The sequence below is a fragment of the Durio zibethinus genome, chromosome 10 (genome assembly GCF_047325235.1).
Source record: "Durio zibethinus cultivar Kanyao isolate XHJ-2024 chromosome 10, ASM4732523v1, whole genome shotgun sequence".
NCBI classification, from domain to species: Eukaryota; Viridiplantae; Streptophyta; class Magnoliopsida; order Malvales; family Malvaceae; genus Durio; species Durio zibethinus.
Window position 1 is genome coordinate 28,855,098 of NC_143171.1, and position 27,904 is coordinate 28,883,001.

The 27,904-nt window shown below is 36.3% G+C and overlaps 3 protein-coding genes across 18 annotated transcripts; all 3 read left to right on the forward strand.

The window, feature by feature from the left end:
* The first annotated feature begins 851 nt into the window (after positions 1–851).
* Positions 852–4,738, forward strand: LOC111291888 (syntaxin-22-like). 2 transcript variants are annotated; one of them, XM_022884002.2, is made up of 8 exons: positions 852–1,465; positions 1,581–1,674; positions 1,792–1,931; positions 2,020–2,091; positions 2,449–2,606; positions 2,732–2,832; positions 3,870–3,905; positions 4,362–4,738. In XM_022884002.2, exons 1-8 carry the CDS (start codon positions 1,281–1,283, stop codon positions 4,500–4,502), a joined length of 927 nt encoding a protein of 308 aa, XP_022739737.1. In that variant the 5' UTR covers positions 852–1,280; the 3' UTR covers positions 4,503–4,738. The 2 variants fall into 2 exon arrangements, with proteins under 2 accessions (XP_022739737.1, XP_089623322.1); XM_089767196.1 differs by lacking the exon at positions 4,362–4,738 and having other exon boundaries at positions 873–1,465; positions 3,870–4,168.
* Positions 4,739–5,670: 932 nt separating this feature from the next.
* LOC111291889 (uncharacterized) lies at positions 5,671–11,180 on the forward strand. 8 transcript variants are annotated; one of them, XR_016345948.1, is made up of 4 exons: positions 5,672–6,905; positions 8,151–8,247; positions 8,670–8,809; positions 9,733–11,180. XR_016345948.1 is itself a non-coding variant. In XM_089767191.1 (3 exons), exons 1-2 carry the CDS (start codon positions 6,006–6,008, stop codon positions 8,244–8,246), a joined length of 996 nt encoding a protein of 331 aa, XP_089623317.1. In that variant the 5' UTR covers positions 5,672–6,005; the 3' UTR covers position 8,247; positions 8,670–9,570. The 8 variants fall into 8 exon arrangements, 6 of the variants coding, with proteins under 6 accessions (XP_022739740.1, XP_089623317.1, XP_089623319.1 ...); XR_016345949.1 differs by having other exon boundaries at positions 8,727–8,809; positions 9,733–11,179; XM_089767191.1 differs by lacking the exon at positions 9,733–11,180 and having other exon boundaries at positions 8,670–9,570.
* Positions 11,181–17,502: 6,322 nt separating this feature from the next.
* On the forward strand, positions 17,503–22,947 carry LOC111292328 (putative magnesium transporter NIPA8). Of its 8 annotated transcripts, none has more exons than XM_022884647.2 (14): positions 17,503–17,731; positions 18,566–18,875; positions 19,391–19,478; positions 19,578–19,639; positions 20,061–20,146; positions 20,262–20,335; positions 20,597–20,699; positions 20,795–20,923; positions 21,011–21,110; positions 21,192–21,311; positions 21,812–21,902; positions 21,974–22,043; positions 22,257–22,353; positions 22,448–22,947. In XM_022884647.2, exons 2-14 carry the CDS (start codon positions 18,783–18,785, stop codon positions 22,670–22,672), a joined length of 1,338 nt encoding a protein of 445 aa, XP_022740382.1. In that variant the 5' UTR covers positions 17,503–17,731; positions 18,566–18,782; the 3' UTR covers positions 22,673–22,947. The 8 variants fall into 8 exon arrangements, with proteins under 8 accessions (XP_022740382.1, XP_089623323.1, XP_022740384.1 ...); XM_022884649.2 differs by lacking the exon at positions 17,503–17,731 and adding an exon at positions 17,835–18,193; XM_022884646.2 differs by lacking the exon at positions 17,503–17,731 and adding an exon at positions 17,958–18,268.
* Positions 22,948–27,904: the final 4,957 nt, after the last annotated feature.

Sequence of the window (27,904 nt, forward strand, 5' to 3'; positions counted from 1 at the left end):
ATCTGGGCATCACTTTGCCCATATTTAGGGCATTCTAGAATTTTTCTCGTTTGAGTGCTATAATACTCACTATAACGCTCGCACCTAACCCTTCTGGAACCTTGCATGCCTACGTGTCACTGGTCAAAACTTAAGCTTTAACCCGCGTGACTCTGGGACCCGGGTATCCACTCATCCGGTTTTCCATATCAGTCTTCCTGTCTCGATTCACATCCTTATAAGGTACTGTCTGCTCTGATTCTTTTGACCTCACGGTTTTATCCTATAAAAAACGTCTCTTCCATGCCCCTGTTCTTGGGCATTTGGTTGTTGGCTAGCAACATCACTCTGGGATGCCATCTCCTCGACTGTGATCTAACTTAAACAACATAAACACACAGAACCGAATTTACTCTGATACCAACTGTCACGGGCTCTGACCTTAGACTCAGAATTCGTGCGATCACCTCATTGTAGCCTAAGTCAACCTAAAATACCATCATACACTTCTATTTCAGTGAATATAAAACATATTTCAGTAAGCTATCTTATTTTTATGTTTTTCTCGAACTTATGCATTCAGCCCTTCTTATTATTCTAGTACTCACACGTTAGTGTTTTAGGTTGACTTAAGCTACAAAAAGGTGATTTTAAGTTTAAAATTATTGAATTTTAAGTCTAAAATCGAAGCCTGTGACACACCCCTGACTTTTCTCTTAGCTGATTTAGATCCTTTTATACTTACGTGTCCGACATATCTCCAGCCTTCTCTATATTCTTTTTATGTTGAACCATCTTTTGGGGCATTCTTGAATCTTTCAACGAGCAGTTTTCGTACCTAACACCATGTAGCTCCTTTTGAGTGTACTTCTACACTTTAATTTTGATTTATACACTTGGATATCGAACCTGCTTTTAGGCTCTCGGTGTCGATCCTTCCTGATGCTTTGCTCGCATCATCTTAAGCAAGTCCCATACGACCTTCTTGTTCTGAGACTCGGGCGTGTGGTACGTGACACATTTGGCCCCTTCTGACCATGTACACGTATGCTACAGAAACAGAGGACAGATTTCTTCCGAAAAGGAAACCTCATCTGTGTGTTGTGTTGGAGGCATAGCATAATAGCACTCGCAATTTCTCATGATAGCATCGTCGATGGGCATGGCTTTGGCTATTGGGGCCTAACCTGGGGTACTTTCAAAACTTTCTGATCTCTGCTCTCTTTATTAGTTAGGCAAAGAGTTGGACTTTTAGTTTCTGTTTTTCCTCTGGGAAGTGCAACCCCAAAGGAAAGCCAAGCATGAGCTTCCAAGACGTTCCAAGTGGGGGTCGCCCCTCCTCATCTTCATCAGCCATGGCGTCCAAGAGCCCGTCTCAAGCGGTGGCAGCCGGTATCTTCCAGATCAACACTGCTGTTGCTGCTTTCCGTCGCCTCGTAGATGCCATCGGCACCGCCAAGGACACTCCCGATCACCGCCAAAAAGTGTCTGTTTTTGTCATCTTTTCTTATATACTGACTGTGACAGATTAAAGATTTATCCTTCTTCTTCTTTTCCAGCAAAATGAGTTCTCACAAAGTTGCAAATAAAATGATCAACAGGCACAACACCAGGCAAAGGATTCTGCAATTAGTGAAGGAAACTTCCGCTAAGCTCAAGACATTGAGTGAATCCGATCATGACCCTACTGTCATTGTATCTTTCTTTTCTCACTAATCTTGTTTATTTTCCCAAGTACCCTTTTCACATGTTTAATTCATTCCAGATTTTAGTTTGAGCGAAGAGTAAAGACTCATCAAATTTCATGTTCAGCCAAGTAAGAAGATAGAAGATGCAAAGCTGGCTAGAGATTTTCAGAACACGCTGCAAGAATTTCAGAAAGTCCAGCAGCTGGCCTCTGAACGCGAGTCTACTTACTCTCCAGCTGCTCCTCCACCCTCCTTGCCTACAACGTATCACTCTTTTACATTTGGCATCATTTATTATTTATTTAATTTTCTGGCCTGTTATAGATTGGAATGTTTTGTCTCTTCGATGCAGCTCTGGCTCCGATGATTCTTGGGCTCCTACTCTGCCTCAAGAGAAACAACCTTTCTTTATGGAACAGAGGCGGTGAGTTCATCCTTTCCCCATTTTGTCAATTTTCTTCTACCTATGCAGCTACATCACATGTCATGAATAGAATAGCTTCAATTACTTCTATTAATGCACTTGAGATAACCATAAGGTATCAATTTGGCTTACTCGATTCCTAATAATTCATTGTTCTTGAGCTTGACTCCTATGTACGTATCTGTCTTCTGGGTGCCGGAGGTTTGATGAAATTTCTCCAATTTATTATTATTATTATTATTATTATTGAGAATCTCAGACAGCATTCCACTACATTTTGTTATCATTTGTTCTTCTCGTTGCAAAGTGTTGCACGAGCATTTTTTATGATACAATTTCCTCTAAGAAAACGTGCAGACAAGAGGTAATATTGCTGGGTAATGAAATTGCCTTCAATGAAGCTATGATTGAGGAAAGAGAACAGGGTATCAGAGCAATAGAGGAGCAAATAGGACAAGTAACTGAAATATTCAAGGATCTTGCTGTTCTTGTCCATGAGCAGGGTGTGGTCATTGGTAAGATGCCAAATACCCTTGAGATAGATTAAATTCATTTTTGCATCTTGATCTGCATGCCAAAATATAGTTACATGCTTACCTTTTTTAATTTAATTATCTAATAATTTGTTTCGTTATAACAGATGATGTTTCATCAAACATTGATTCTTCCTCTGCTGCAACAATCCAGGCTAGAGTTCAACTAGCTAAGGCTTCCAAAAGTGTGAAATCCCGAACCTCATGGGTATGCAGTAAACTGTTGACTTCTATAATTTTATTGAACATTAAATGTGTGATATTCGTAGTTGAAATTTTGCTGAGGAAATGCAACGTGCAAAGATTTATTAAACTTTCAGATCCATTCACTGTATGCTTGCTTTGATGATAGAGCATGAATTGCAAATAAACTTGGATAACCAATAAAGAGTAAGAAGATAAATACCACGTGTACTACTATCATTTGAAAGGGTGCATAGTGCATCTGAGGTGCATGATTTGCTTATGTTGAAGACTTCAAATAGGGTGCATAGTGCATCTGAGTTGCATGAATTTCTTATGTTGAAGACTTCCAATTGCTGCATGTAGGAGTCTGGTAAATGCTCATGATATAAGACATACAGATATAAGAGGAAGGCAGGGAGCATAGGTGAGAAATTAGAGGACAAAATGCAAATACCTATTCCAGATTTATTTTCCTCAAATGGTCTATTACAGTTGAGAAAAGGTTAAATGAGATTCCATATATTTGGATGGATGTAATAGAAATCCTAGGTTTGAAGTGCAACTGATCTATATGTCCAGAAATAAATGAGATTGAATTAAAGGAAGATAGCGCTGGCTAGTTCATAACCCTGCTGTTTTTTAACATGAAATATTAGATGAACCCATATCTTTAGTCCCTGGTATGCAAAGTTACATATAGGTAGTGGGGCAGCATATTCACAACGTGGCCAATCCTTATAAAAGCCTTCCAATAGAAAGAGCATATTCAAAAGATTTATTCTGAAGTTAGCACATTGATGAAAAGTCCCACGCACAATGCGCTATAGCATGGAATTATATGCTCCTTTCTATATGAAGCATTCAAAGAAGTAAAAATTGCAGGTTTTAAATTGCATTGTGCTATCTTTTAAATCTGTTTGAAATATTTATGTCATGAATATCATATGTCCCTACCTTAAGTTTTTGCAAGTGTATTATAATCAAATTATTATTTTCCCCCTTATTTTGCTAACTTTTGTATCTCATCTTGACATCCTGTTTCTTATTGTGGCTTGGCAGTGCTGGTGGGTGCTGGTAATTTTTGTGTTGATGCTGGTAATCTTTCTCCTTATTCTTATCATTTAGCGTCCAAGTGCTTTTATGAAATTATGGCGGGCTATACAGGCTCTATGTAGTTTGCCGGTTGATGTGAATTTCAGGGTCCATGTTTTATGTGTTTGGCTCAAGTTGGGCGCTTGACGGCTTGAGAATGTTTGTGATTTTGATACCTAGAAGGTTTGAGAACTACTTTAAGAATATTTGGAAGCAAACTCCGACTCAAAATTATATTGATTCATCCATGAGGGATTATTAAATCATTTGACACTTCACGTATTATTATAAAGGATTAGTCAATCTAATAGCCATTTAGTTAGCGGGTCTGCTTGAATATACAGCTGAATATTGTTCTTGTCAGACGTAACGTAAGCGTAACTGAAATAACAAAACAATTACCGCAAAAGGTTCTGCCCCTCTTTCACCATTTTTTTTTTTTTTTTGGTTTTGTTCAAGAAAACATTGGTGGTGGGAGGAGGGGTTGCTCGGGTTCTGCACCCAAGCATACGTGCCTCCCTAACCTTTATGTTGCTGCTAGTTCAAGACGTGGAAGGCCACCTGAGTTGGTTAAGAAAGGAGGACAGCCCGGGTGGCTAACTGATTTGCAGTCTTCTTGTTCCCATCCCAAAGGGAACTAATTCTTCATCCTCTTCTCTATAACTTGCGATCAAGCTAAGCTGTCTTAAATGAAATTTTGGGTTGGCAGTATTGGAATTTGGAGCTCTATGGTTTAAGTTGTGATTAAAACTCTCTACACCTATAATTTATGATGGAATTGCCTGATCCATCTTACAAATTTGAATATACCAAATGTTACAGTTGCCTCTGGCGTCTTTCCATGTCATGATTCCAATAGCATGTGATTGTTGGGAATTAAATTGTTTGCAATATAACATTACAACGATTGCTATACATGAAAATGTGTTGATTAGGATTTTGAAAAATATATTTTACATTCTCATCTTTTTATACAAAAATTACATTATCATATTTTGTGAGAATATAATATTCGTGAGAAATTATATCTTCACAAATAAAATATACCAAACATAAAAATTTACTTTTCATCAATTGAAATCCTATAAATATAAATACATTTCACCATACCAAACACTTTCTAAGAAGTTAAGTCTAATTTAAAATAAAAGCACTGCTTAAAAGAATCGATTTTTTGTCCATACAAAAAAAAAATCACTTCTTAAAATGTTCCTAATAAAAAAATGGGCACATTCCTTGCCAAGTAGTAAAACCAAGTTAGCACGCGGGCTTCAGAAAACTGGGACGAAAAAAACATAAACAGTTGAAACCGAGACCAACTGGATATAAAGGCTTCATAAAACTGGGCGAGGCCTACTATAAAATAAACAGTTCAAAACTATGCCCAAATGGATATTCTGACTTCAAAAAATGGGTCAAGCAGACCATAATAAAAATATTTTACAGTTAATAGTGGGCCGTGTAATACTATCAACAGTTGAAAAACTCACCCGAATAAGAACAGTGTCGAAGAGGCTCCACAAATAAATGGGCACATTCCTTGCCAAGTAGTAACCCAAGTTAATTAGCGGGCTTCAGAAAACTGGGACGAAAACAATAGAAACAATTGAACTTAGACCAAGTGGATATGAAGGCTTCAGAAAACTGGGCGGGGCCTATATAAAATAAACAGGTTAAAACTATGCCCCAATATATATTCGGACTTCCAAAAGTGGGTCGAGCAGACCACAATATTAAATAGTTAACAGTTAAAAACCAAGCTCAAGTAGATTAGGGAGCCTCAGAATAGTGGGACGTGTAGTAGTATGAACAATTGAAAAACTCGTTCAAGCTTTTCTGAGGGCTTCAGAATAGTGGGAAATACAAACAGAGTAGAAAAGAGAAGAGTTTGGTCAACCTCCGAATATCAAATCAGCGAATCGATGACTCACTCCCGATTCCGATAGTTGATTTGGCTGGATTTGTTCCAGGCGGCCAGTGGAAAGTGCAAACAAGTCTTGTGTCCTTTGTGTTACTGTTTAATTCTGGCACCGGGGCGAGTGTATGCGGAGTAGAAGAGACAAGGAAAAGGGCAAGCAACATACACAGTATTTTTAGTAGGAAATGGCAGGCCTAATATACCAGCTATTCGCGTCATCCACGCTTCTCTCTCTGGGTCTCTACCACCTCATCTGCTCCAGCCGTAACTTCCTCAAATCCCAACAGTCCTACTCCGCCAAGCCTTTCCACCCTTTTCCTTTCTCTACCGATCTCCACCTCAAACATCTTCCTCTCTACCTTCTCATTCTCTGCCTTTTCATTGCCTTTCTCCACCAATCTTTCATCTCCTCCGACCCTGATCCTCTCCTCAAGGGTCGCAGCCCTGTCTACTGCTTCACCGCCCTTCTCTCCGCTGCCGTTTTGTTTCTCTTCTTCATCCTTTCTGTTTCCCTTCTCCTCTCTGAATCCACGTCTTTCCTTCCCCTTCCCTCCGATCTCTTCTTCGCCTTTGCCTCTGCTCTCTTCTTTCTCCACTACTCTGTCTCCACTGCGGAAGCGTATGTCCAGACATCTGATCTCCAAGCCAAATGCGATTCCTTGTTGGCCCGCGTCTCCTCTTTGGCTTCCTTGATGTGTCTGATTCTGGCTTGCCACCCAAAGCTTTTTATAGCCGAGGTGGGTTTGGGGGCGGCGCTGTGCTTGCAGGGTCTATGGAACCTGCAAACAGGGCTTTCTCTCTACGTAGAGGCGTTTATACCAGAAGGGTGCCATAAGTTGCTGGATGTTGTGAGCGGAGTAGAGGGGTCCACCAAGTGCGACCTTGACGAGTCCCGGCTGAGGGCTGTGGCCATTCTGGATCTGGTGTTTGTGGTTCATGTCATGTTTGTGGTCATCATTGTGATGCTCACTTACGCTCTTGTTGCTAAGACTATTGGGATGAGGAGACAGGGCTCCTACGAGGCCTTGCCTACCAATGCTGCTGATTCTTGTCATATTCAGATGAAGGCTTTGACCGGCACACAAGCATGATCCTTTTTCTTTTTTTTCTTCCTCTGCGCTCTAACTTTTTTTTACTCTGTCACTTCTATTCTTCTTGTTGTGGCATTCAGTTTAAGGATATCAAAGTTTTTACCTTCATTGGTCACTCTGAAACCTGTTGCTACTTTACAAATTTTGTTTTTACAAGCTGTTTCCATCTTTCTCTACTTTATGAGCTTGCTGGCATATTATCTTCACTTCATCCCTTGATCTCTATTTGTTAAATTCAGCATTCAGTTGTGGTGGTGTGGCAGATACAGAATCTCTATATCTGTTGGACATTTGTCATTGGGTCAAAAATGTTGAGTTTACTACTTTTACGAGAAAGTTTGTTGGTTGAATGGAAATTAAATCAGTCTAACATGTCTGATTGCACAAAGAGCTAAAATGAAGTTGCTGAAAGTAGGAAATCTTTTTGCTGTTTTATACACACACACACACACACACACACACACACACATATATATATATATATATTCATGTTGTATTTCTGATGTCATTGAAGGAATAGAGCATCATTTCTGAGATGACACATGCATAAGATGACACATGAAGTGATATTCTTTTGATACTTCATCATCTGTTTTTCCCGGTCGGGGACTTGTTCTGGATTGAGAGGCAGCTTATGCATTCCTGAAACAATGGCAAAAATGGCCGAAAGTGTCGTTTTGTGATTAATTATTGTTAAACTCTTTATGCTTCCTAGAGTATGGTAAGTGAAAAGTTGGATTTTTTTTGAGGTTGCTTATGCTTTAAACCTAGCACCTGAAGAAAAATTAAGTGTCAATTGAAAAAGGAAAAAAAAAATTTGGGGTGACATATAGATGCTGATGCAAAGGTCAATATAGCATGAGATTTATGCACATATAGAACAAGTAATAATTTGTTATATTACATGAGATTTAACAAATAGAGGTTTTTGCCCGCTTATAGACTACAGGGGTTAGAGAGTTCTAGGACTGGTGGCCTTTATATCCAAAGTCGAGTATTATATGTGGAAAAAGGCTTTGAATTGGTAAAATCCATGAAGAGCTTTAAGAAATGGCTCGGACACATAAAAATTTTGGCATGTTTAGATTTGTACTTGTTCTGTGTCTTTCAATCACATGTTCTCAGTGTTATTGCATTTATGTTTGTGAATCTCACTGGGTGTATGTCTTTTGGTTTGTATTTCTTCCCCAATTTGGTCAACAATAGAATAATTGTAATGAATTTTGAAACATGTAACAGCGGATTGTGCTTATGTGTCTTTACAAGGAGGTCATTTTCTTGCCCGTGTTTATTCAAATCTTTAGAGATTTGGGACTGGTGACTTGGATAAATTAAGGTACATACACTATCTCGGTCTTAAGTGCTGATATTGTTAATTATGTTTGAGTTCATGTGGTATCTGTCAGGTTTCCTCTTTAGCATGTTATTCGAGGTTGTTTCTGCTATGTCAATCCTTGATCATTTGAATGCATAAGACCTTGTGGTCTTATAATACACCTGCAATATCAAAACAGCTTTGAAGCTTTTGGAAGTGAAGACTGGAGTTTTTTATTTTTTCCTTGAATTTTTGTTTGGAGGCACAGTCATTGTAGCATATGCATGAATCGCAATGAGGTCTAATTTATGCTAGTGCTCATGGAATAAAATGTATCAATATATATATATTTTAGTCATTGGATGTCAACATTACTTATAGTTTATTAACTTAGTTATTTAGTAGAATTTGAGTCGATGATAACTGTAATCTTACGGCAACAGCTTGTCTAGGAAAAAGGAAAAGATAGGAAGGATGATGATCTTTCTTTGGTGCCATAGGAGTGATCGATCAGATTAATGGTGGTTTGAAGAGCTTCCTTGGGGGAGAATAAAATACAGAGTTCTATCATAAACAGAACGAAGTTAATAACTTCATTTCAGCTCCTTTTCTGGGATAGAATGATATCTTTTTTCTTTTTTTTAATCTGGTCACAACAAAGGCGGATAGGATGATATTAAGGAGGCGTGTATCTTTTCCCGCAAACAAGCACCAAAGCTTCTGTTGGGCTTCTTAGCTGGCATTTTTATCCTCACAAGCTCACTATTTCTGAACAATTTCTCACATTAGACATAATATTTCCCATCAATTGAATAGGGGGAAAAAATACTGGATTTCGTTGCGCGACGAAAACTATAAGGCAGGATACTCGGCATCAATTAAAGAAACTTTCCTCGAGTTCGCACTAGTTTGTCGTTAAATTTTGCGGAATTCACCCGGATAAGTGGCTTTTTAATTTGTGTGAATCCTTCTTGCGCCAATATAAATGAATTGAGGGCATCAGACAATCCTTCCCTCTTGTGCTCCTCACCTTTCCTGACCGTGGAAAATGAGAGGCAGAAAGGGGTCGGTGGAGGGGTTAAACAAAGGGCCAAAGATGGAGTGGTGTCGTTAAAGAGTTGTTTTTGGGACTCGATATTTCCATACTCTCTCACCCCCATAGGCTTGTTTCTCGTCTGTTGACGGTTGTACAAGAAATCAAAGAGAAAACAAGGAAGCCTATGGTGAGAGAGTTGGATAAAGTTTGGTTCTCTTCTCTATTTTCATATTAAGTTGTCTCACTTCTCTGCTGTAAAAGACTAGTAGCAGGATTTAATTTTGAGCCTTTTGAGCATTAATTCCAAACCCGACTGTAATTAATGGAGGTTAAGAAAAAGGAAAATAAGGAAAATAATAAAAAAAAAAAGAAAAAGGAAAATACTTCTTTAAATGTTCTTAATAGCATCCATATAGTGCATAGGACAACTTTCTTTTGCACTCACTTGAGTATTTTATTTTTGTCCGCAGGTTACTTGGCATCTCTAGGGACTCAGTAGCACAAAAATAACCGTCATACTTGAGGAATAGGCCTGTCGATAACCGGGGCGTGCCGGATCCTATCGGTCTTTCAAAAGGTCTGCGAAGGCGAATCCAATATAACCCATCGGGTTTATAAACCCGAATTTTTAAAATTATATATTTAGATAAAAAATATTAATATTTTAAATTAAAGTTACATAAAACATTTTTTATTAATTAAATAATTCTTCAAGTCTGAAAAGCTTTGTCCAAAATCCGACATGAATTAAATAACTCCGCTCTTGGCCTACAACGCCATTTGCTAGCTTCCTAGCTTGGCAGACGAGGCATCTAAAGTATTCTAAAAACAGGTACCCTTGGTGACAAACCTTGTCGAACTTTAGATGGTAGCAAAATCAAACAGGTCCGGTTATACGATGCATAAATCCTTGGCGGTTCTCAGCTTTGCTTCTCATATGTGCAGAACCTGAAAACTTTGATCAAGATTTATGATGGCGTTCTATATTTATCATCTAAATCTTTTAGACAGATCTGGATTAGTAAATCTTTCATTCCCTCATCATTCCCTCATCTTTCTAAACGATGGATTCACAGATAGGCACAATGTAAGCAAGCGAACGGTGAGAGGGGTGCAATAGATAGGGCCATGAGACCATCCCTTGGCGAGGCCAGCATAGTGATCACAATGGAAGTGGGTAAGGAAATAGCAGAGCATCCTTGAACACAACTGTAGCGGATGCATCCACGGTGAAGGCCGTTCCTGTATGACGCAATGCAAGTGGATTGGAATTTGGAATATGGAAAGAAGCCCTTTCCTCTTTTTCGTCTTAAAGAAATTGGAGTAACAGATACTGATCCAAAAAGGAACATCATTTAAGAAACAAATGCGGCTCCTAGACCTTTTTTTTTTTTTTTTAGAAATGCAAGACTTGGTTTTTGATTACATGACAATAGTAACATTTTTTTTTTTCATATTTGTTGCTCCCCATTCCCATGCCTATATTAAGTAACGGGAATTATCAGTAATTAAGGCATATTGCAAGGATACAGATTATAGAGAGTTAGCAAAATGGAAAGGAAAGGGGAAAAGCAACAAAAACCAGGGATCTTTTTGTAGAAAGGGCAAACGCGGGGCAAATTGAGAAAACTAGTGGAAGAAGGTTTGGTGTGTGTCATCTTGGTGTGACTGGGAGTGGGGAAAGAGGCATCTCGGGGAAGCCAGGCTTCTTGTGTTAGGAAAATGGGGTTCAGTTCCATGTAAGTGGTTTTGGACCAAGTAAAGGTCATAGGCCTTGATCTTTTATTTTACATAGAGCCCTAACTACTTAAAAAAAAAGAGGTGGGATTGTTTTATGTGTGTGTCGACAACCAAGCAGAGAAAGAAAAAAAACCAGGAAAAGCAGAGAGAGAAAAAGGAGAAGGGAGAGTTGGTTAAACGGAAGTCGATCCGTAGTCCGATTGAGTTGGAACCTTGTCAGGAGGTTTATGATTCAGAGTAATACATTCTGAACGGTGAAGATCGGGTTTGAAGCTCTCTAGGAACAAATCCATGGTGTATTTGTTGAGTCACTTATTTGGTGAGATTTCTCCAATTGTTTCTCTAGTTGTTGATTAGCTCTAATTTTAGCTAGAGAAGAACTTTGTATAACTATTATTTGATAGTGAAGATTTTTCTGGTGGCCCGTGGTTTTTTTTCCTCTACACTGGAGGGTTTTTCACGTAAATCTTGGTGTGCTTTATTTTTCCTGCGCATTTGATTATTGATTGTTGTCTATTGCTTCTGTATTGTTGTGATTATTGCTTCAGGCGCAACAAGTGGTATCAGAGCGAGGGTTATTTTGAAACATCGATACAGAAGCATCCCAGGATAGAAGTAAATTCTGTTTGAGATCATGGAGGGTGATACAGGTTCCATGATAAAATTGACAGCATCGAATTATTCAATTTGGAAGCCTATGATGGAGGATCATCTATACTGTAAAGATTTGTATGAGCCAGTATTGGGTGATTCGGCTAAACCAGCAGATATGAAAGATGAAAGCTGGAAGAAGCTAGGTAGAAAGACGTTGGCTACAATCAGAAAATGGGTTGATATCAGCGTGTTCCATCATGTAGCGCAGGAGTCAGATGCTCACATTGTTTGGGAAAAATTGGCAGCATTGTATGAGAGAAAAACAGGTATGAATAAAGTTATGCTTGTTAAAAAGATTGCAACTTTACAGTACAGGGATGGACGATCTGTTACAGAGCACTTGAGTGATTTTCAAGATATATTTAATCGGATGACTACTATGGAGCTTAAAATGGATGATGAAATGAAGGCATTATTTCTTTTGGGTTCATTGCCAGACAGCTGGAATACTCTAGTTGTGACTGTTCTTAATTCAGCTCCTGATTATAAGGTGACATTGGAGATGGTAAAAGACAGTATGCTTAATGAAGAAGCGAGGCGAAAAGATGTAGATCCTGGGAATCAAGCTCTGGTCACAGAGAACAGGGGTAGAAACATCGACAGAGGTCAGGACTCAAAAGGCCATGGTAAGTCTAAATATAGATCCAAATCTAGAGGTAAAGTGAAGTGTTTCCATTGTGGTAAGGCGGGTCATATAAAACGAAATTGTAGAATCTTGAAGCAAGAGCGAAAAGATGAGAAAGACAAGAGTTCAGATGATGGCAATGTTGCAGCAGTGAATTCAGATAGTGATTCAGTTACTTTGATTTGTACACATGGTGATTGTAATCATGTTAGTGATCCCGGCATTGAGTGGATAGTTGACACAGGAGCGACATATCATTGTGTTCCTAAGAGAGAGTTGTTTACAACTTACAAAGCAGGAGACTTTGCTTGTACCAAGATGGGAAACAAGAGTGTGTCACAAATTGTTGGGATTGATGATATTAGTGTACAAACTAGTACATGCTGCATGTTGACTTTAAGGGATGTCAGACACATTCCAGATATGAGAATGAACTTGCTTGCTATTAATGTCCTTGATAAGGAGGGATATGAAAGCCGACAAAAGAATGGACAGTGGAAGCTTCTCAAAGGATCTATGGTAGTTGCAAGGGGAAAACTATGCTGCACAATGTATAAGACATGGATGCAATTGAATGGTAACCAGGTAAATACCGTTGAAAATGATGCTTCAGTAAACTTGTGGCACAGGAGGCTGGCACACATGAGTGAAAAAGGGTTACAGGTTTTGGCAAGGCACTCTCTCATTCCCTTGACCAAAGGTATGTATCTCGATTCATGTGATTATTGTTTGTTTGGTAAGCATCATAGAGTTTCTTTTCGTAAAAGTTCTCAGAGAAAAGAAAATAGATTAGAATTAATTTATTCTGACGTATGTGGTCCCATTGAGGTTGAGTCATTAGGTGGTAGCAGATATTTTGTTACTTTTATTGATGATGCTTCACGTAAGACTTGAGTGTATATGTTGAAATATAAAAGTCAGGTACTGCAGTATTTTCAAAAATTTTATGCCATGGTTGAAAGGATGACAGGGTTACCCTTGAAGTGTATTCGAACTGATAATGGTGGGGAATACGCATCTAAAAGCTTTGAAGAGTATTGCTCAAAGCATGGGATCAGGCATGAGAGGACAGAACCTGGAACACCACAGCATAATGGTATAGCTGAAAGAATGAATCGCACCATTGTGGAAAAAGTCAGATGTATGTTGAGGATGGCAAAATTACCAAAGTCATTCTGGGGTGAAGCAGTCAACACAGCTTGTTATTTACTTAACAGCTCACCATCAGTTCCTTTGGGCTTTGACATTCCAAAAAGAGTATGGACAGGAAAAGATGCTTCATACTCTCACTTGAAAATTTTTGGGTGTAAAGCATTCATGCATGTGCCGAAAGAGCAGAGATCAAAGCTTGACAGTAAAGCTACACAGTGTGTGTTTGTAGGATATGGTGATGAGGAATTTGGCTACAGGGTATGGGATCCAGTAAAGAGAAAGACAGTCAGAAGTAGAGATGTGGTCTTTCATGAAAAAGAAACCATAGCAGACCTTGAGAAAAATGAGAAGACTACACGAGTTACTGTTGAGTGTGATGTTTCAACACCGACAGAGATTTCACAGGAAAGAGCCACAGATGGTGAAAATGAGTTAGAAACAGAACTTGAGGATATGGATGAGCCAACTACAGTTGGTGATGAGCCAGATGCTATTAGTTTTGAGCAGGGGGAGCAATCCTCTCTACTTGAGAGTGTTGAGCAGGGGGAGCTACCTTCGGCATCAAGTGATGTAGAGTCACAGCCTAGGAGATCTACTAGCGAGCGCAGGCCATCTACCAGGTATCCAAGTTCAAATTTTATTTTAGTTACCAGTGAAGGGAAGCCAAAAAGCTTTCAAGATGTGCAGGCTACTCCGGATAGAGAGCACTGGTTAAAAGCAATGAAAGAAGAGATGGAGTCATTGCGAAAGAATGGTACTTATGATCTTGTTAAACTTCCAACATGGAAGAGGCCATTAAAGAATAAATGGGTGTTCAAGTTGAAAAAGGATGGTGACAAACTAGTGAGGTACAAAGCTCGATTGGTAGTAAAAGGTTTTTCTCAGAAACCAGGCATCGATTTTGATGAGATTTTTGCTCCAGTTGTAAAAATGAGTTCTATTCGAGTGGTACTGGGATTGGCAGCTAGTTTGAATCTTGAGCTTGAGCAACTTGATGTTAAAACTGCATTTTTGCATGGTGATTTGTAGGAGGATATTTATATGAATCAGCCTGAGGGTTTTGAAGTGAAAGAGAAAGAGCATTTAGTTTGCAAATTGAAGAAAAACTTGTATGGCTTGAAACAAGCTCCGCGACAGTGGTACAAAAAGTTTGATTCTTTTATGGTGAGTCATAGCTATAAAAGAACAGCAGCGAATTCTTGTGTGTATATTAAACAATTCCCTAATGGTAACTTCATTATCCTATTATTATATGTTGATGATATGTTGATTGTAGAACAAGATGCTAGTATGGTTTGCAGGTTGAAAAAACAATTGTCTAAGTCTTTTGATATGAAAGATTTAGGTCCAGCAAAGCAGATTCTTGGTATGGACATTATCCGGGATAGGAGAGCTGGAAAGCTGTGGTTATCACAGGAAAAGTATGTTGAACGAGTGCTTGGTAGATTCAACATGCAACATGCTAAATCAGTTAGTAGTTCACTTGCCAACCATTTTCACCTAAGTAAGAAATCTTGTCCAGTGTCTAAGGAAGAGCAACTAGCTATGTCTAGTATTCCTTATTCTTCTGCAGTCGGTTCTTTAATGTATCTTATGGTTTGTACAAGGCCTGACATTGCTCATGCAGTTGGTGTAGTGAGCAGATTTCTTTCTAATCCAGGAAAGGTTCACTGGAAAGCAGTAAATGGATTTTTAGATATTTGAGGGGTACCTCAAAAATGTGCTTGACTTATGGAGTTTCACAACCAGTTCTAGAAGGGTTTACTGATGCTGACATGACAGGCGATCTTGATGGTAGAAAATCTACTTCAGGGTATTTGTTCACTTTTGCAGGAGGAGCTGTATCTTGGCAGTCTAAGTTGCAGAAGTGTGTTGCTTTGTCAACTACAGAGGCTGAGTATATTGCAGCAACTGAAGCATGTAAAGAAATGCTTTGGATGAAACGTTTTCTTCTTGAATTAGGGTTGAATCAGAAAGAGTATGTGGTATTTTGTGATAGCCATGGTGCTTTAGATTTGAGTAAGAATACCATGTACCATGCTAGAACAAAGCACATTGATGTTAGATATCATTGGTTACGTTCAGTGATTGAAGAACAGCAGATGCTATTGAAGAAAGTCCATACTGATAAAAATGTGGCAGATATGTTGACTAAGATACTTCCCAGGAAAAAGCTTGAGCTTTGCAGTAACTTGGTCGGAATGAGTTCCCTGGCCAAGGTAAGTTCCAAATGAAACTGCTATGGTGATGAATTTCCTCCTAATGGGGCTGGAGGGAGAGATTGTTAGGAAAATGGGGTCCAGTCCCATGTAAGTGGTTTTGGACCAAGTAAAGGCCATGGGCCTTGATCTTTTATTTTACACAGAGCCCTAGCTACTTAAAAAAAAAGAGGTGGAGTTGTTTTATGTGTGTGTCGACAACCAAGCAGAGAAAGAAGAAAAGCCAAGAAAAGCAGAGAGAGAAAAAGAAGAAGGGAGAGTTGGTTAAACGGAAGTCGATCCGTGGTCCGATTGAGTTGGAACCTTGTCAGGAGGTTTATGATTCAGAGTTATACATTCTGAAAGGTGAAGATCGGGTTTGAAGCTCTCTAGGAACAAATCCAGGGTGTATTTGTTGAGTCACTTATTTAGTGAGATTTCTCCAATTGTTTCTCTAGTTGTTGATTAGCTCTAGTTTTAGCTAGAGAAGAACTTTGTATAACTATTATTTGATAGTGAAGATTTTTCTGGTGGCCCGTGGTTTTTTTTCCTCTACACTGGAGGGTTTTTCACGTAAATCTTGGTGTGCTTTATTTTTCCTGCGCATTTGATTATTGATTATTGTCTATTGCTTTTGTATTGTTGTGATTATTGCTTCAGGCGCAACATCTTGAGTCCCCACATCTGCAACAGATTGGCCTGCTTCAGCTTTGTGTTGGAGTTGGACTTGCACGACCCTTTGCTGCCTCATGTGCTGTCCATGTCCTCTATCACCAAGCATGACCAATCGCTTCCACAACGATAGAAATGGGCAGCCAAATTTCCCTCTTCTTCTCCCTGATCGTGTTAAACCAATGGAAAAGCATTGTCGTCCAGTAAAAGGTCTGAAGATTCCTGATCGTAATTGTCAAAGCAATAATCTGCAAGCGGTGGCGTTGGCTTTGGCATCTTCTTCTGCGTTAGTCAAAGCTAGCCAGAGCTATTTTTGGTCCACCTTCTCTGATCCTTCGTGGAGGAGGAAAATGAAATGGGACCTTTCAAATTTTGAAATTTGCAATATTTCTGGAGCGCACGGAGAGACCAGTACATCTGATTATAGCTCATAGACATTTCTTCTGGTCTTGGACGATGTTTGATCTGATCTGATGTCGGCTTGTTAGAGTTATTGGTAGTGAAATTAGTAAATCCTTTGCTTAATTACTAAGAACAAGATCCATAGAATACAAGTTATCAATGAATTTCACCTGTTCTATTAGGATTTAGTACTTGTATCTAATTACAATTATGGAATGGTATGAAATTAGTAAATCCTTTAAAGAGGGTGACAAAGATAGTAATCTATGTACTTTACTACTAGTGTTATAAGCAGTAGCAAATATACCTTTGATATTAAAATGTTTATTAATACTTCTTAAAATTAAAAAATATAACAGTTTGAAAAAAATTTTTGAATAAGATTTTTTTTAATTGAACATATTCAAAATTTTTTAATAAACACCTTAAATTTGTAAAATATAAAATTTTAATTAAATATCTTTAAAATTTTTTAATAAACACAATTGAAAAATTAAAAAAAACTAAAAAAATTGTATTAAACACCCTAAAATTTCATAGACATCATTTCTTTAACAAAATTAATAAATAAATCTATAAATTTATATATATATTATAAATAAAAATCTCTAAAAAAATTTTTAAATCCATTACTTATTGCAAGAGATTTTGCGCATATGAAACCTACCCGTTTTGGAGATTGGAGTGGAGGAAGCAAAAAACACAAGAAAGATGATTCAACGGTCAAAGTGTTCGATCACGTGTGATGTGGCGTAATGCATTTGGTCTCGCATGCAGAAATTTCATTTTTCTTCTCTAATAGATGACTGCGGCGGCCTTGGGGGGGTGGGGTTAAGAATCAAGGTTTTTTGCTATTGACCTCACAACCGAAGAAAATTCTAACCTGCTCTACGTCCTCCCTCTCGCTCACTCCATTCTCAATTTCTTGCAAAACATAAAGGGTTAGTATTAGAAAAAAAAAAAAAAAAGAAAAATTTATTACTCTTCTTTAGGTGGTTATGAAGAAATTTTACCACTGGTAGCCAGGTAATATTTCATTTTTCTTGTTGGAATCGCACATTCCATGTATTTTCGAACACAAATACACAAGCTTACTTTCCTTTATCTAAAAGAAAACCAAAATAAAAGCAAGACGTTCAACCAAAACGGAAAGCCAACACAATTTTTTGTTTCTTTTATTCATTCTTTATGGTTGAATACATATAGTTTTACATTTTACAATCTTAATAATAACAAAAATATTGGTTTCTTTGATTGGATCCTTATATTCAACCTCGTCCGCTGTCCCTCCAAAACTTTTACCAATTGCAAGAGAGAACAGTTGGATTCCCCATTTCATTGGGCAAAGCTCTTTTCTTTTTCTTTTAATTTTTATCAACAAGACCGGCGGCATTGAATCCATTCATCCGTTGATTTAGGAACCAATTCAATTAAATTAGATCAGATTAGATCTCCCAACACTAAGACAAAGACAAAGACGAAGATTGGGTAAAGCCCTTTTCTTTTTCTCTTGCTGCCCGCCAGAATCCTCTGCTTCCTTTCTCCATATCTATATACATGCTGGTATAGGTGCTTTTTTGTCTTTCTTTTCTATTATGACTTGAATTAATAAATAAAATACTAATATTAATTCCCTTCTTCTTTTTTTTTTTTTTCCTCGTATGGTAACAAGTACGTTGATTGAATTATCCTGCAGCCTTCTTTATCTCCATTTGCATTAGGGTTGCTCGTATGGTAGCTTAATTTGGCATTCTTCTTTTCCTTTATATGCTTCCTCACCTCTTTTTTTTTTCTTTTCTTTCCAAATACATGATTCTTCGTGGGCGAATGAATTTTTAATTTGTGTCATATTTTCTGCAGGCATCACTTTGTCATATTCTCCATTTAATTTTTTCCGCTTCAAATTTATCTGCTGCCAATCATTCAACGTGGGCTCCAAGGCCCTTGCTAAAGGATACCAGAGAATGCGCATAACAGTGTTGCAGGAAACTACTTTTATTTTCAATATCTACTCTTAGCTAAGCTCAAGTTCTCTACTGCAAGTTGGTTTTTCTAAAGGGGATCACATATCTAAACCATGGGAGAGTGGGTCATTGGAGCATTCATCAACCTCATTGGCAGTATTGCCATCAACTTTGGGACAAACCTTCTTAAATTAGGTCACAATGAGGTACGAAATTTGCAAAATTTTGTTTCCTTTCACCTTCCTATCGCCAAGTCATGTTGATCGATTACTTTGTCGGATATATTAAGCACTTGAAATGTTTCCCAAGTCATACAGTCGTCTTTGTACTTCTATTCATGTTCATGTTTCTGCTTGAGCATTCAACGACACAAGAAAAACATACATAAAAACCCGTATGCACAACTTATGTTGTTACTAGTAGGCCTCCCGAGCATTGTAAAAATCTTGCTTTCATGTTAGATTAGGTCTGCATTCCATTATCCGATGCCAATTCTTTGTATTCAAAGTAATGTGTTTCTGTTTTTTTTTCTTCTAGTGTGCGGTGAAACATTATCAAATGTGAACATCAAAATTTGATGCTATACCTCATTATTCAGTAATTTGTCCATTCATTGCTTGATAAGAGAGCATTCAGGGATATCAACTGTTTAGTATGACAGCTCTTATTTTCAATCTCGATACCATCTTGCTTTTCTCATTGAGTCTGCATAAATTCACAGAGAGAAAGACATTCCATAATGGATGGTGAACGAATAGCTGGAAAGAATTCATTGAAGCCTATCATATACTTTCAAACTTGGAGAGTCGGTATAGTTGTAGTCTTATGGTGCTAATTCCAATAAATGGGTGTTCATTTCTGCTACATGTGGAGTGACTTAATGTTAAAATGTAATTCTTCATTTGCAGGTATTCTCTTTTTCATTCTTGGGAATTGCCTGAACTTCATTTCCTTTGGTTATGCTGCTCAGGTCAGTACGCCCTGCCTTCTTATCTGAATAGGTTCAATTTTTACAAAATTGCGTATTAATTTTCCTCCATATAGGCTCTAAGATTAAGAAGCTACATTAAATGGATTCACATTAAATGTTGTGGGCTTGATGTATTAAGTTCTATCTTTAACCCTTTATTGTTGGTAAGTAGGTTTAGGAACCTGGATAATGATTACTTGTTTACTTTTAATTTGGAACAATTTTTTGTTTGGGATGCCGCAGAGCAACATGGTCAACAATTTTTGGGATAAAAGAAGTTTAAATTTTTATTGTTTCATTACCACTGCACCTTTTGCAAGGTTGAACATTATTCTTGTGTTTTAATGACTCTACAGTTTCCTGTCTAGCTTATTTCTTTTTTTCCTTTCTCACATTTTCCCTTTCTCTTCGTCCTTTGCAGTCACTGCTCGCAGCCTTGGGATCTGTTCAGTTTTTATCCAACATTGCATTTGCTTACTTCGTGTTAAACAAAATGGTTACTGTAAAGTATGTTTTAGTCTGAAGTGAGAGCTAAATTTTGATAACTAGAACTGAGTCCTCACTTTTATTTCCCAGATGATTGTCTCTAAATCTGTCTCATTGGCATTGATATTATTTCCAGGGTACTTGTAGCAACTGCATTTATAGTTCTTGGAAATATTTTTCTTGTCGCCTTCGGCAACCACCAGTCTCCTGGTATCTAATCTCACTTAATTTTTTGACTTGATTGTATTTGCTTTGAAATCTTGATTGCATCCCTTCCTCCCAACCATCAGCCAGATGGGGAAAAGGGAAAAAAGAGAACATATATATAATTATATATTTAATTGTAAACATTGAGAGAGAGAGAGAGAGAGAGAGAGAGACTCGTCCACATGAATGCATGGATGGAGACAGAGCTTTGGTTTCACTGGTTTTGTAACAAAAATTCACTGGTGGTTTCTGTTTCCTTTTCAGTTTATACACCAGAACAGTTAGCGGAGAAATACAGCAACATAACATTCCTTCTTTACTGTCTGATTTTGATCTTAGTTGTTGCATTATATCACTCTATCTACAGGTGAGATTTCGGAGCCAGCTATTTTATTCATGTTATTGTGTTTCATTTTAGCCATTTGTTTAGTTGATTGACATGCCTTGACATCAAACATTCAGGAGAGGAGAACTTCTCCTTACTGTTTCTGCTCAAGACCTTAGACCATATTGGAACATGCTGCTTCCTTTTTCATATGCTGTAGTTTCAGGTGCTTTAGGATCATGCTCAGTGTTATTTGCAAAATCTCTGTAAGTTGGTTGGTTTAGATGTCATTAGTCTTTCCAGAAAAAACTAGCATTGTGGTTAATTCTAATTTTGAATTTCATGTTATCCAGCTCTAACCTTCTAAGGTTGGCGATGTCCAATGGTTATGAGTTGCACAGCTGGTTCACATACTCCATGATACTTTTATTTCTTAGTACGGCTGGATTTTGGGTAAGAATTATGCAGAACTAGTACGTTATGCTTCTTCCGTGAGTGATTTTAGGAAACTTATACTGAACTTTCCTACCGCAGATGGCAAGGTTGAATGAAGGGTTGTCACTCTTTGATGCAATCCTTATTGTTCCCATGTTTCAAATTGCTTGGACTTTCTTCTCCATTTGTACTGGATTTATATACTTCCAGGAATATCAGGTCTTCTCTCTCTCTCTCTCTCTCTCTCTCTCTCTCAAACACACACACACACACACACACACACACACACACAAACATGCACACACAACAAAGGCATCTTGTCAGGATTCTTGGATCAAACCACCTCACTCCCTGCTCGCATGAATTTTTTTTCGGTGTAATATATCTTCAATGCAGTAAGATCATTTTGCTGAACTTGGAGAATTTCAATGCCTAGTTTTCTGAGTAGGTCCTTAATTATTGTTGTTTTTTAACTGCAACTGCTTTTTGCAGCAATTGGTTAGAGGACAGCCTTCTGTAATCTTGCTTTTAAATAAGTAGTTATCATTCATTGAAGAATAAGTGTAAATTGATGGCTTTTGTCCATTTCTCATGTACAAAGTCTGTATAGCTAATCATGCAGGTAGTCTGCAAAAGCCAGTATTCTTCAACTCTAGCCCTTACCTTCTGGATAATGGTATTAGATGATCTTAAATAGTGTTTTTTGTTTAATAAAACAGGTGTTTGATGCACTGAGGACAACAATGTTCATACTAGGAATGCTGTCTGTGTTCATAGGCATTTGTTTATTGGCACCTGATGAGTTAAGAGGTACTTACATTGAGGTACTTTCATTGAAGGTGGGAGCTTATTCTGACTTCAATTTCTTCCCCTCCTTTTAGGTGGCGAAGTAAAGGATAATGCACATCTAGATTCTATTATGTCCTCCAGCAATTCGACTGAAACTGACAGGTAAAAACCATATTTCTTGGTTGTCAAACAACCTGTGATCCTTCATGGGTTGTGTAATAGATGAGAACTGATGAAATGTACGTTGACAAATGAACAAATTAATATTTTTTTCTTTTATCATTATTGAGGTTATAAGTGCCTACATGTACTTGCATAGTTTTGTAGTGAATACATTTTGTACTTAACCAACCGTTTTCATTTTTTCCCTCATAGGTTGATCTTATTATCTGAAGATGCACAAAATAAAGAGATAAAATCATTTACACAAGGAACGATGATGAAGATCACTGATATGCTGGCCAAGGCAAAGGTACTGCAAATTGGATTTGTGGACTTATCCTTTAAAAAGATTATTGTGACACTCTAATTTAGTGCTAAAATTGATATTGGTATGCCCTTTACAGACAACATGCTCTTTATCACTAGGTTTTGGAGTGGATTCCATCAATGCATCTGCAGTTCTTGTAATGCCTATGGTATCATCAAAGGCAACAGGCTTTAGAGGAAGTGGGTTTGATCAGAGTCGGATATTCTCCATGAGAAATTCTAGTTGGAGTAGAGTTGCAATGGATGAAAATAGTGCAAAGATGTTGAATGGAGGCCCAGTGCTCCCTCAAAGCCTCAGATAGGGTTGGCAATGTCAATGAACATTGATCTTTTTCTTTTCTTCTCATCCTAGTAGCATGGGATTGATTTGTTCGTGTGCGATTTGTTAAGCTTAGTCTTGCTCATAGAAACCTCACACTCGTGTTTCTACATTGTATAGTCTTGCTTACTTGATCAGAAAGAAAGGAAATACTCATTTTTGGAGTCTGTAATTAAGTAAAAGCACACTGATGGACAACTGTGCCCTTGTCGGGTTATTCCAAAACATTTTATCGAAGTTAGCAACATATTTGTGTCATGACGAGTTCTTGCATCCATATTGCATCTACATCTATATTAATATCAAAGTGCCTATGCTTGATTGAATTGATATCATGAGTTACTCAGACACCAAGTTGGTTGTAGAAATATAAAGCAATTAGAATGTGTTTCGTACACAATATATGATAGAATAGGATAAGATATTATAAATTAAATTAAATTAAATTAAATAATGTCATCTTATATTGTATTTGATGTGTGCAAAAATTAAAATAGAATAATTTATTTATGGGTCAAAATTATCTTTCTTTAAAGTTATACAATTTAAATTATTGATGTAATTTTTAAGTATACACTATAACATTTAAAATGTCATATCGTCTAGGTCCATGGACCTATCGTTAGATATTGATTTAGGAGTTGCTATTAATCTTTTTCTGTGTGATTGGTCACGTAACTGAATTTTTCACTTTTTAAAGAGAAATCCTAAGCTTGACTTAGGTATTTTTAAAAGATAGATTCAATGTTTGTGAAAACAGAACTAAGTCCGAGAGTACAGTTATGTGTGATGAATGTTATAACACCTTCACAACGTCCATCGAAAGATGGTACTAGCTCAATTTTACGTTATCCATTAAGCTTTAAAAATTTTATCAAGTAATTAATTATTAAAAATTATTATTAATTAACTCTAATACTTATGGCAAAAAATTGAAAAACTTTTCTCACCTCAAAAGTATACAAAAAAATTACTATTTATCTTGCATAGCCTCTATTGTCGTATTATTTAACATTAAAAAATTTTCAAGAAAGTAAGAAAAACAAAAAAAAAAATAATGCTTCGACCTTTGATAGGGATCTCTTTCATTGTTTTGTTTTATTTTATTTAAAAAAAATTCATGACTTTACACAAAGAAAATTGATACTTTCAATTTTTCCTCAAAAATAATTTTCAAAATTTTTATTTTCAAGAAAAGTTAATACTTTTAATTTTTCCTCAAAAATACCTTTTTTGAAATTTTTACCTTCAAGAAAAATTGATACTTTCAACTTTTCCTTAAAATGTTTTTCTTTTGAAATTTTTATTTTTAGTATTTTAGAATTATCATCATTCTTTTAAAAAAATTTTATTTATTTTTTCCTAAAATCTTTCACTCAAAAGACTAATAAATAATTAATAAGCAAATAGCATAAAATTACCAAAAAAGAATTACCGCTCGTCTTGGTGGCTCAATAAGGCTGTTGGAAAACAGGTTAAAAAAAAGGTTGTAACTAGGTCGGATTGCCCTTGTAGTAGCCTGCGAGTTGAAGCGATTAGGTCAGACTAGAAATGGATCAAAATGCTGGTCTTCAAAGTCGGGTTGAATATCTCAAATTCTTCACGGTATCATTTTCTATTTTCACAAATGAAACCCTATCTTCTTCTTTATTTTTTCCCCTATTTCTACAAAACCAGCTATGTCATCTTTCTTAGTAGACAAAAATTTCAGCCACCAAATAAGGCCGTTGTTGCCTCTATAAATGGTCGTTTAACCACTTGTACTTGCTACTTCTTCTAGCATCTATTTCTTCAAGGCACTAACTAAAGACAGAAAATTCACAACCGAACAAACAGTTGCCAGATATCTTTTTTGTAACTGTAACCTGCCATCGTCGCTACTGGTATTTCTTTTTTCTTCAAACTAACTTAGAACCCCAAAAGGAAACCCGAAATTAGCCTACCTTACCAACCTTGGAATTCTTCCTTCTTATTACCTCTTTCGGATTGAAAATCTCTACAAACCTAATGTTCTAGCCTTTGTTTTTGTTATTGCTGCCAAATTTTATTGTTGTCAAATTATGTGTATGATTGTTGCATTTTATTAGCTTTCAGCTGTGTTGTGTGTGAGAACCATGAATCAAGTGTGCTTGCTGGGTATGGGTAATTTTTGGGTATAAATGAATGCTTCTAGGTTCGGTGAAATCACTGAGGTAAAGTATTATTCTGTAACTGTTGACTCTATTGTTGGTTTGGTAAGATATCAAAGCTAGGTTGGGGCTGATGGTTTAGAGGGATATGCTGGGACTTTGGTTAATGTTTTACGGCTTGACGAGGATGGGAATTAAGGATTGCCAAAAGCAGTGGATCAAAATTGGCGGTGGTGAACTTAGGTTTTTGAAAGGTTGAATGGAATTGATAAAAATGACTCTTGATGGGTTATTGAAGATGGAATGCTGAGTAATAGTTATCGGCTGCTTAGGTTTTATTGATAAATCTAGAATTGTGGTTAGGTTAGAATTGGTTTTGGATACTGCTAGATATGGTTGCCCCCATTTGGTGGTTTGCCAATGGATTAAATAATGATTTGAAGATAGGATCTCAGTTTAAAAACTGAGCATGCTTTCCTTTTCAATCTGGATTTTATTCTAAAAAAGTAATTGAATTTTAAACATTTAATCACCAAATCTTATCACGTATTTTATCTTTTTTATTTTTTAAATTATTTTATCCTTTTATTTATTTTCAAGGTAAGGTGTCCACAGTTGCCCGTCTTTGTATATTTTTTATGAAACAGAGATTATGCAAAGATGTAAACACCTATCATAGCCTTATTCAAAAAAGAAAATACTTTGGTGTAGATTGAATCAAGTTTAAAAATGGGATGACCCGAAGATAGATTTGGTATAGGCCAAAATCTAAAACAAAATGACCTGGATAGAACTGAAGTCTAAGATAAGTAACTTGGACTAAACAAAAGAAAAATCTAACATAGGTCAAAATTCAAAACAAAATGACTTGGATTGAACCGAAATTTGAAATAATTAACTTGGATTGAACTGAAGAAGGATCTAGCATAAGCCAAAATCCAAGACAAAATGATCTAGATGGAACCAAAGTCTGATTTTACAGCAATTACGAAATTTCAAATTTTCAAAGGTTCACAATTTGAAGCATTCAAGAATTTCATAATTGAAAATTCATAATGCAAATTGAAACTCAAAGATTCACAATTGAATTCAAAATTAAAAAAAAAATCACAAATTTGAATTCAAAGTTCGCAGGATTCAAAAATTCGTAAAAATTTTAGATTTGCAAGAATTTTAGATTCACAAAATTTTCAGATTCGTAAGAATTGAAAATTTGTAATATTTTTAGATTTGCAAGAATTAGAGATTTGCAAGACATTCAAATTTGTAAGAATTGAAGATTCGTAAAAACTTTCAGATTCACAGGAATTGAAGATTCGTAAGGGTTTCAAATTCACAAGAAATGAAGATTCACAAAAACTTTCAGATTCGTAAGAATTAGAGATTTACAAAGTTTTCAGATTTGCAAGAATTGAAGATTCGCAAAGCATTCAGATTCATAAGAATTGAAGGTTCGCAAGACTTTTAGATTAGAGATTCATAAAATTTTTGAATTCGCATTTGAAAAAACTTCTAGGGATTCACAACTAGAATTTCAAAGGTTTTCATTCAAAAGTTCTATGATTTCATCTAAAATTTCTAGGATTTTGATTCAAAACTTTGGGTATTTACATAAAAAAATTTTTAAAACTCAAAGATTCTCATTTGAATTATTAGAGATTATTCTTGGAAGTTTTACAAATCATCCTCATCATTGAAAAGGTTTCACAACTTAAAAAAATTCAGATGTTTTTCTTGTAAAAAATCTCATAATGAAATTTTTTTTGAAGTTTCAAAGTTCAAAATTCTCCTACCAAAGTCAAAATTTTGTATGATAATTATGCGAATGCTTTCTTAATGATACAAATGCAACAACCTAGATTCTCACAACAATGCAGATGCCATACCCTAAACCATGATTCACATGTTCACTACATGATGCAAATGCGTGATTAAACAATGATGCGAATGCAATGTAATGCAAATGTCACTAAAATCAACACCATGACATTCTAATTGATTGTGGTAATAAGGTTTTTAAGACTCCAGCATCTCACATTTCCTTTTTAACTTTCCAACAGTAACATTTTCATAATCAATTCACCAATTTCGCTAACTGATCCATGTTATTTGCAGCTTTTGGTCACAACTCATATATTATATTGGTTGATCCATCACCATATTCACCATTTGGCTACCATATTTGCCTTTTCAAATCAGCTTTTTAGCCTTCTTTTATCTTTTTCATTTTTTTTTTTTGCCTTTGTTATCTTAGATTTCTTTTCAAAGGAATGCATGAATCTTTTATGAATATTGTCATTCATTGATTATCATTTCAATTCATGAAAAGCACAATGCAATCATATATTTTTTTGATTTATTCTGAGGATGCAAATATGAGTGAAAGTAAGGTAAATTGAGAGAAAATGCAATCAATACAAGAATAAGTTTCATATAAAATACATAGATCAAGGAACAAATTCAAAGCATGTCACTAAGGTAAGTTTTTAAATGGTATAACAATATCCAAATAATGAATATTCAGACAATTTTTAATATTAATCAAAGATTCTTTTTCAAAAACTCATTCCATTGATTTTCAAAATCATTTTAAGCTATCACATTTTGCCTGAGTTCAGAGGATCTTCAGATGACATTGACCTTCCATATATTGAACCATCCTTCTAGTTTTTAGCTCAATTTTTTTTAACCCAAATCACCCTTTTAGGTTTTCACTTTGAGTATTCCCTCTCTTTCTTTTTTTTTTATTTTTTATTTTCAATTTTTTTTTCTTTTTCATTTTTTTCACTTCATCAATTATTAGTATCTCTCCAAACATAGCACAATTCCATTGCTTCATTACAAACATGCCTGAGTCTAACATATGATCATTCAATTTGAGCATTCACATTCGATCAAAATAAACTTTTAAAGGTTGTAATGTAAGCTATGATGACGGGTCATGAAAGAAATGAATAAAATAGGCTCAAAACAAGTGTTTAAATGGTTCAAATCAAAGGATCATTTCCCATCATGTGATGTAACTTGACATTTTACCCCATTCCACATCATTTCACTACCTTTTTCTTTTTCGTTCATCTTATTTC

Bases quoted from the DNA above. Each gene is read 5' to 3' on its own strand.
- LOC111291888 (XM_022884002.2), top strand. From the start codon at position 1,281: ATGAGCTTCCAAGACGTTCCAAGTGGGGGTCGCCCCTCCTCATCTTCA. The intron at 1,675-1,791 runs GTATCTTTCTTT...TTTCATGTTCAG, and splicing joins ATCATGACCCTACTGTCATT to CCAAGTAAGAAGATAGAAGA. The intron at 2,607-2,731 runs GTAAGATGCCAA...TCGTTATAACAG, and splicing joins TGAGCAGGGTGTGGTCATTG to ATGATGTTTCATCAAACATT.
- LOC111291889 (XM_089767191.1), top strand. From the start codon at position 6,006: ATGGCAGGCCTAATATACCAGCTATTCGCGTCATCCACGCTTCTCTCT. The intron at 6,906-8,150 runs GCATGATCCTTT...AACATGTAACAG, and splicing joins AGGCTTTGACCGGCACACAA to CGGATTGTGCTTATGTGTCT.
- LOC111292328 (XM_022884647.2), top strand. From the start codon at position 18,783: ATGGGAGAGTGGGTCATTGGAGCATTCATCAACCTCATTGGCAGTATT. The intron at 18,876-19,390 runs GTACGAAATTTG...ATAAATTCACAG, and splicing joins TTAAATTAGGTCACAATGAG to AGAGAAAGACATTCCATAAT. The intron at 19,640-20,060 runs GTCAGTACGCCC...CGTCCTTTGCAG, and splicing joins CCTTTGGTTATGCTGCTCAG to TCACTGCTCGCAGCCTTGGG.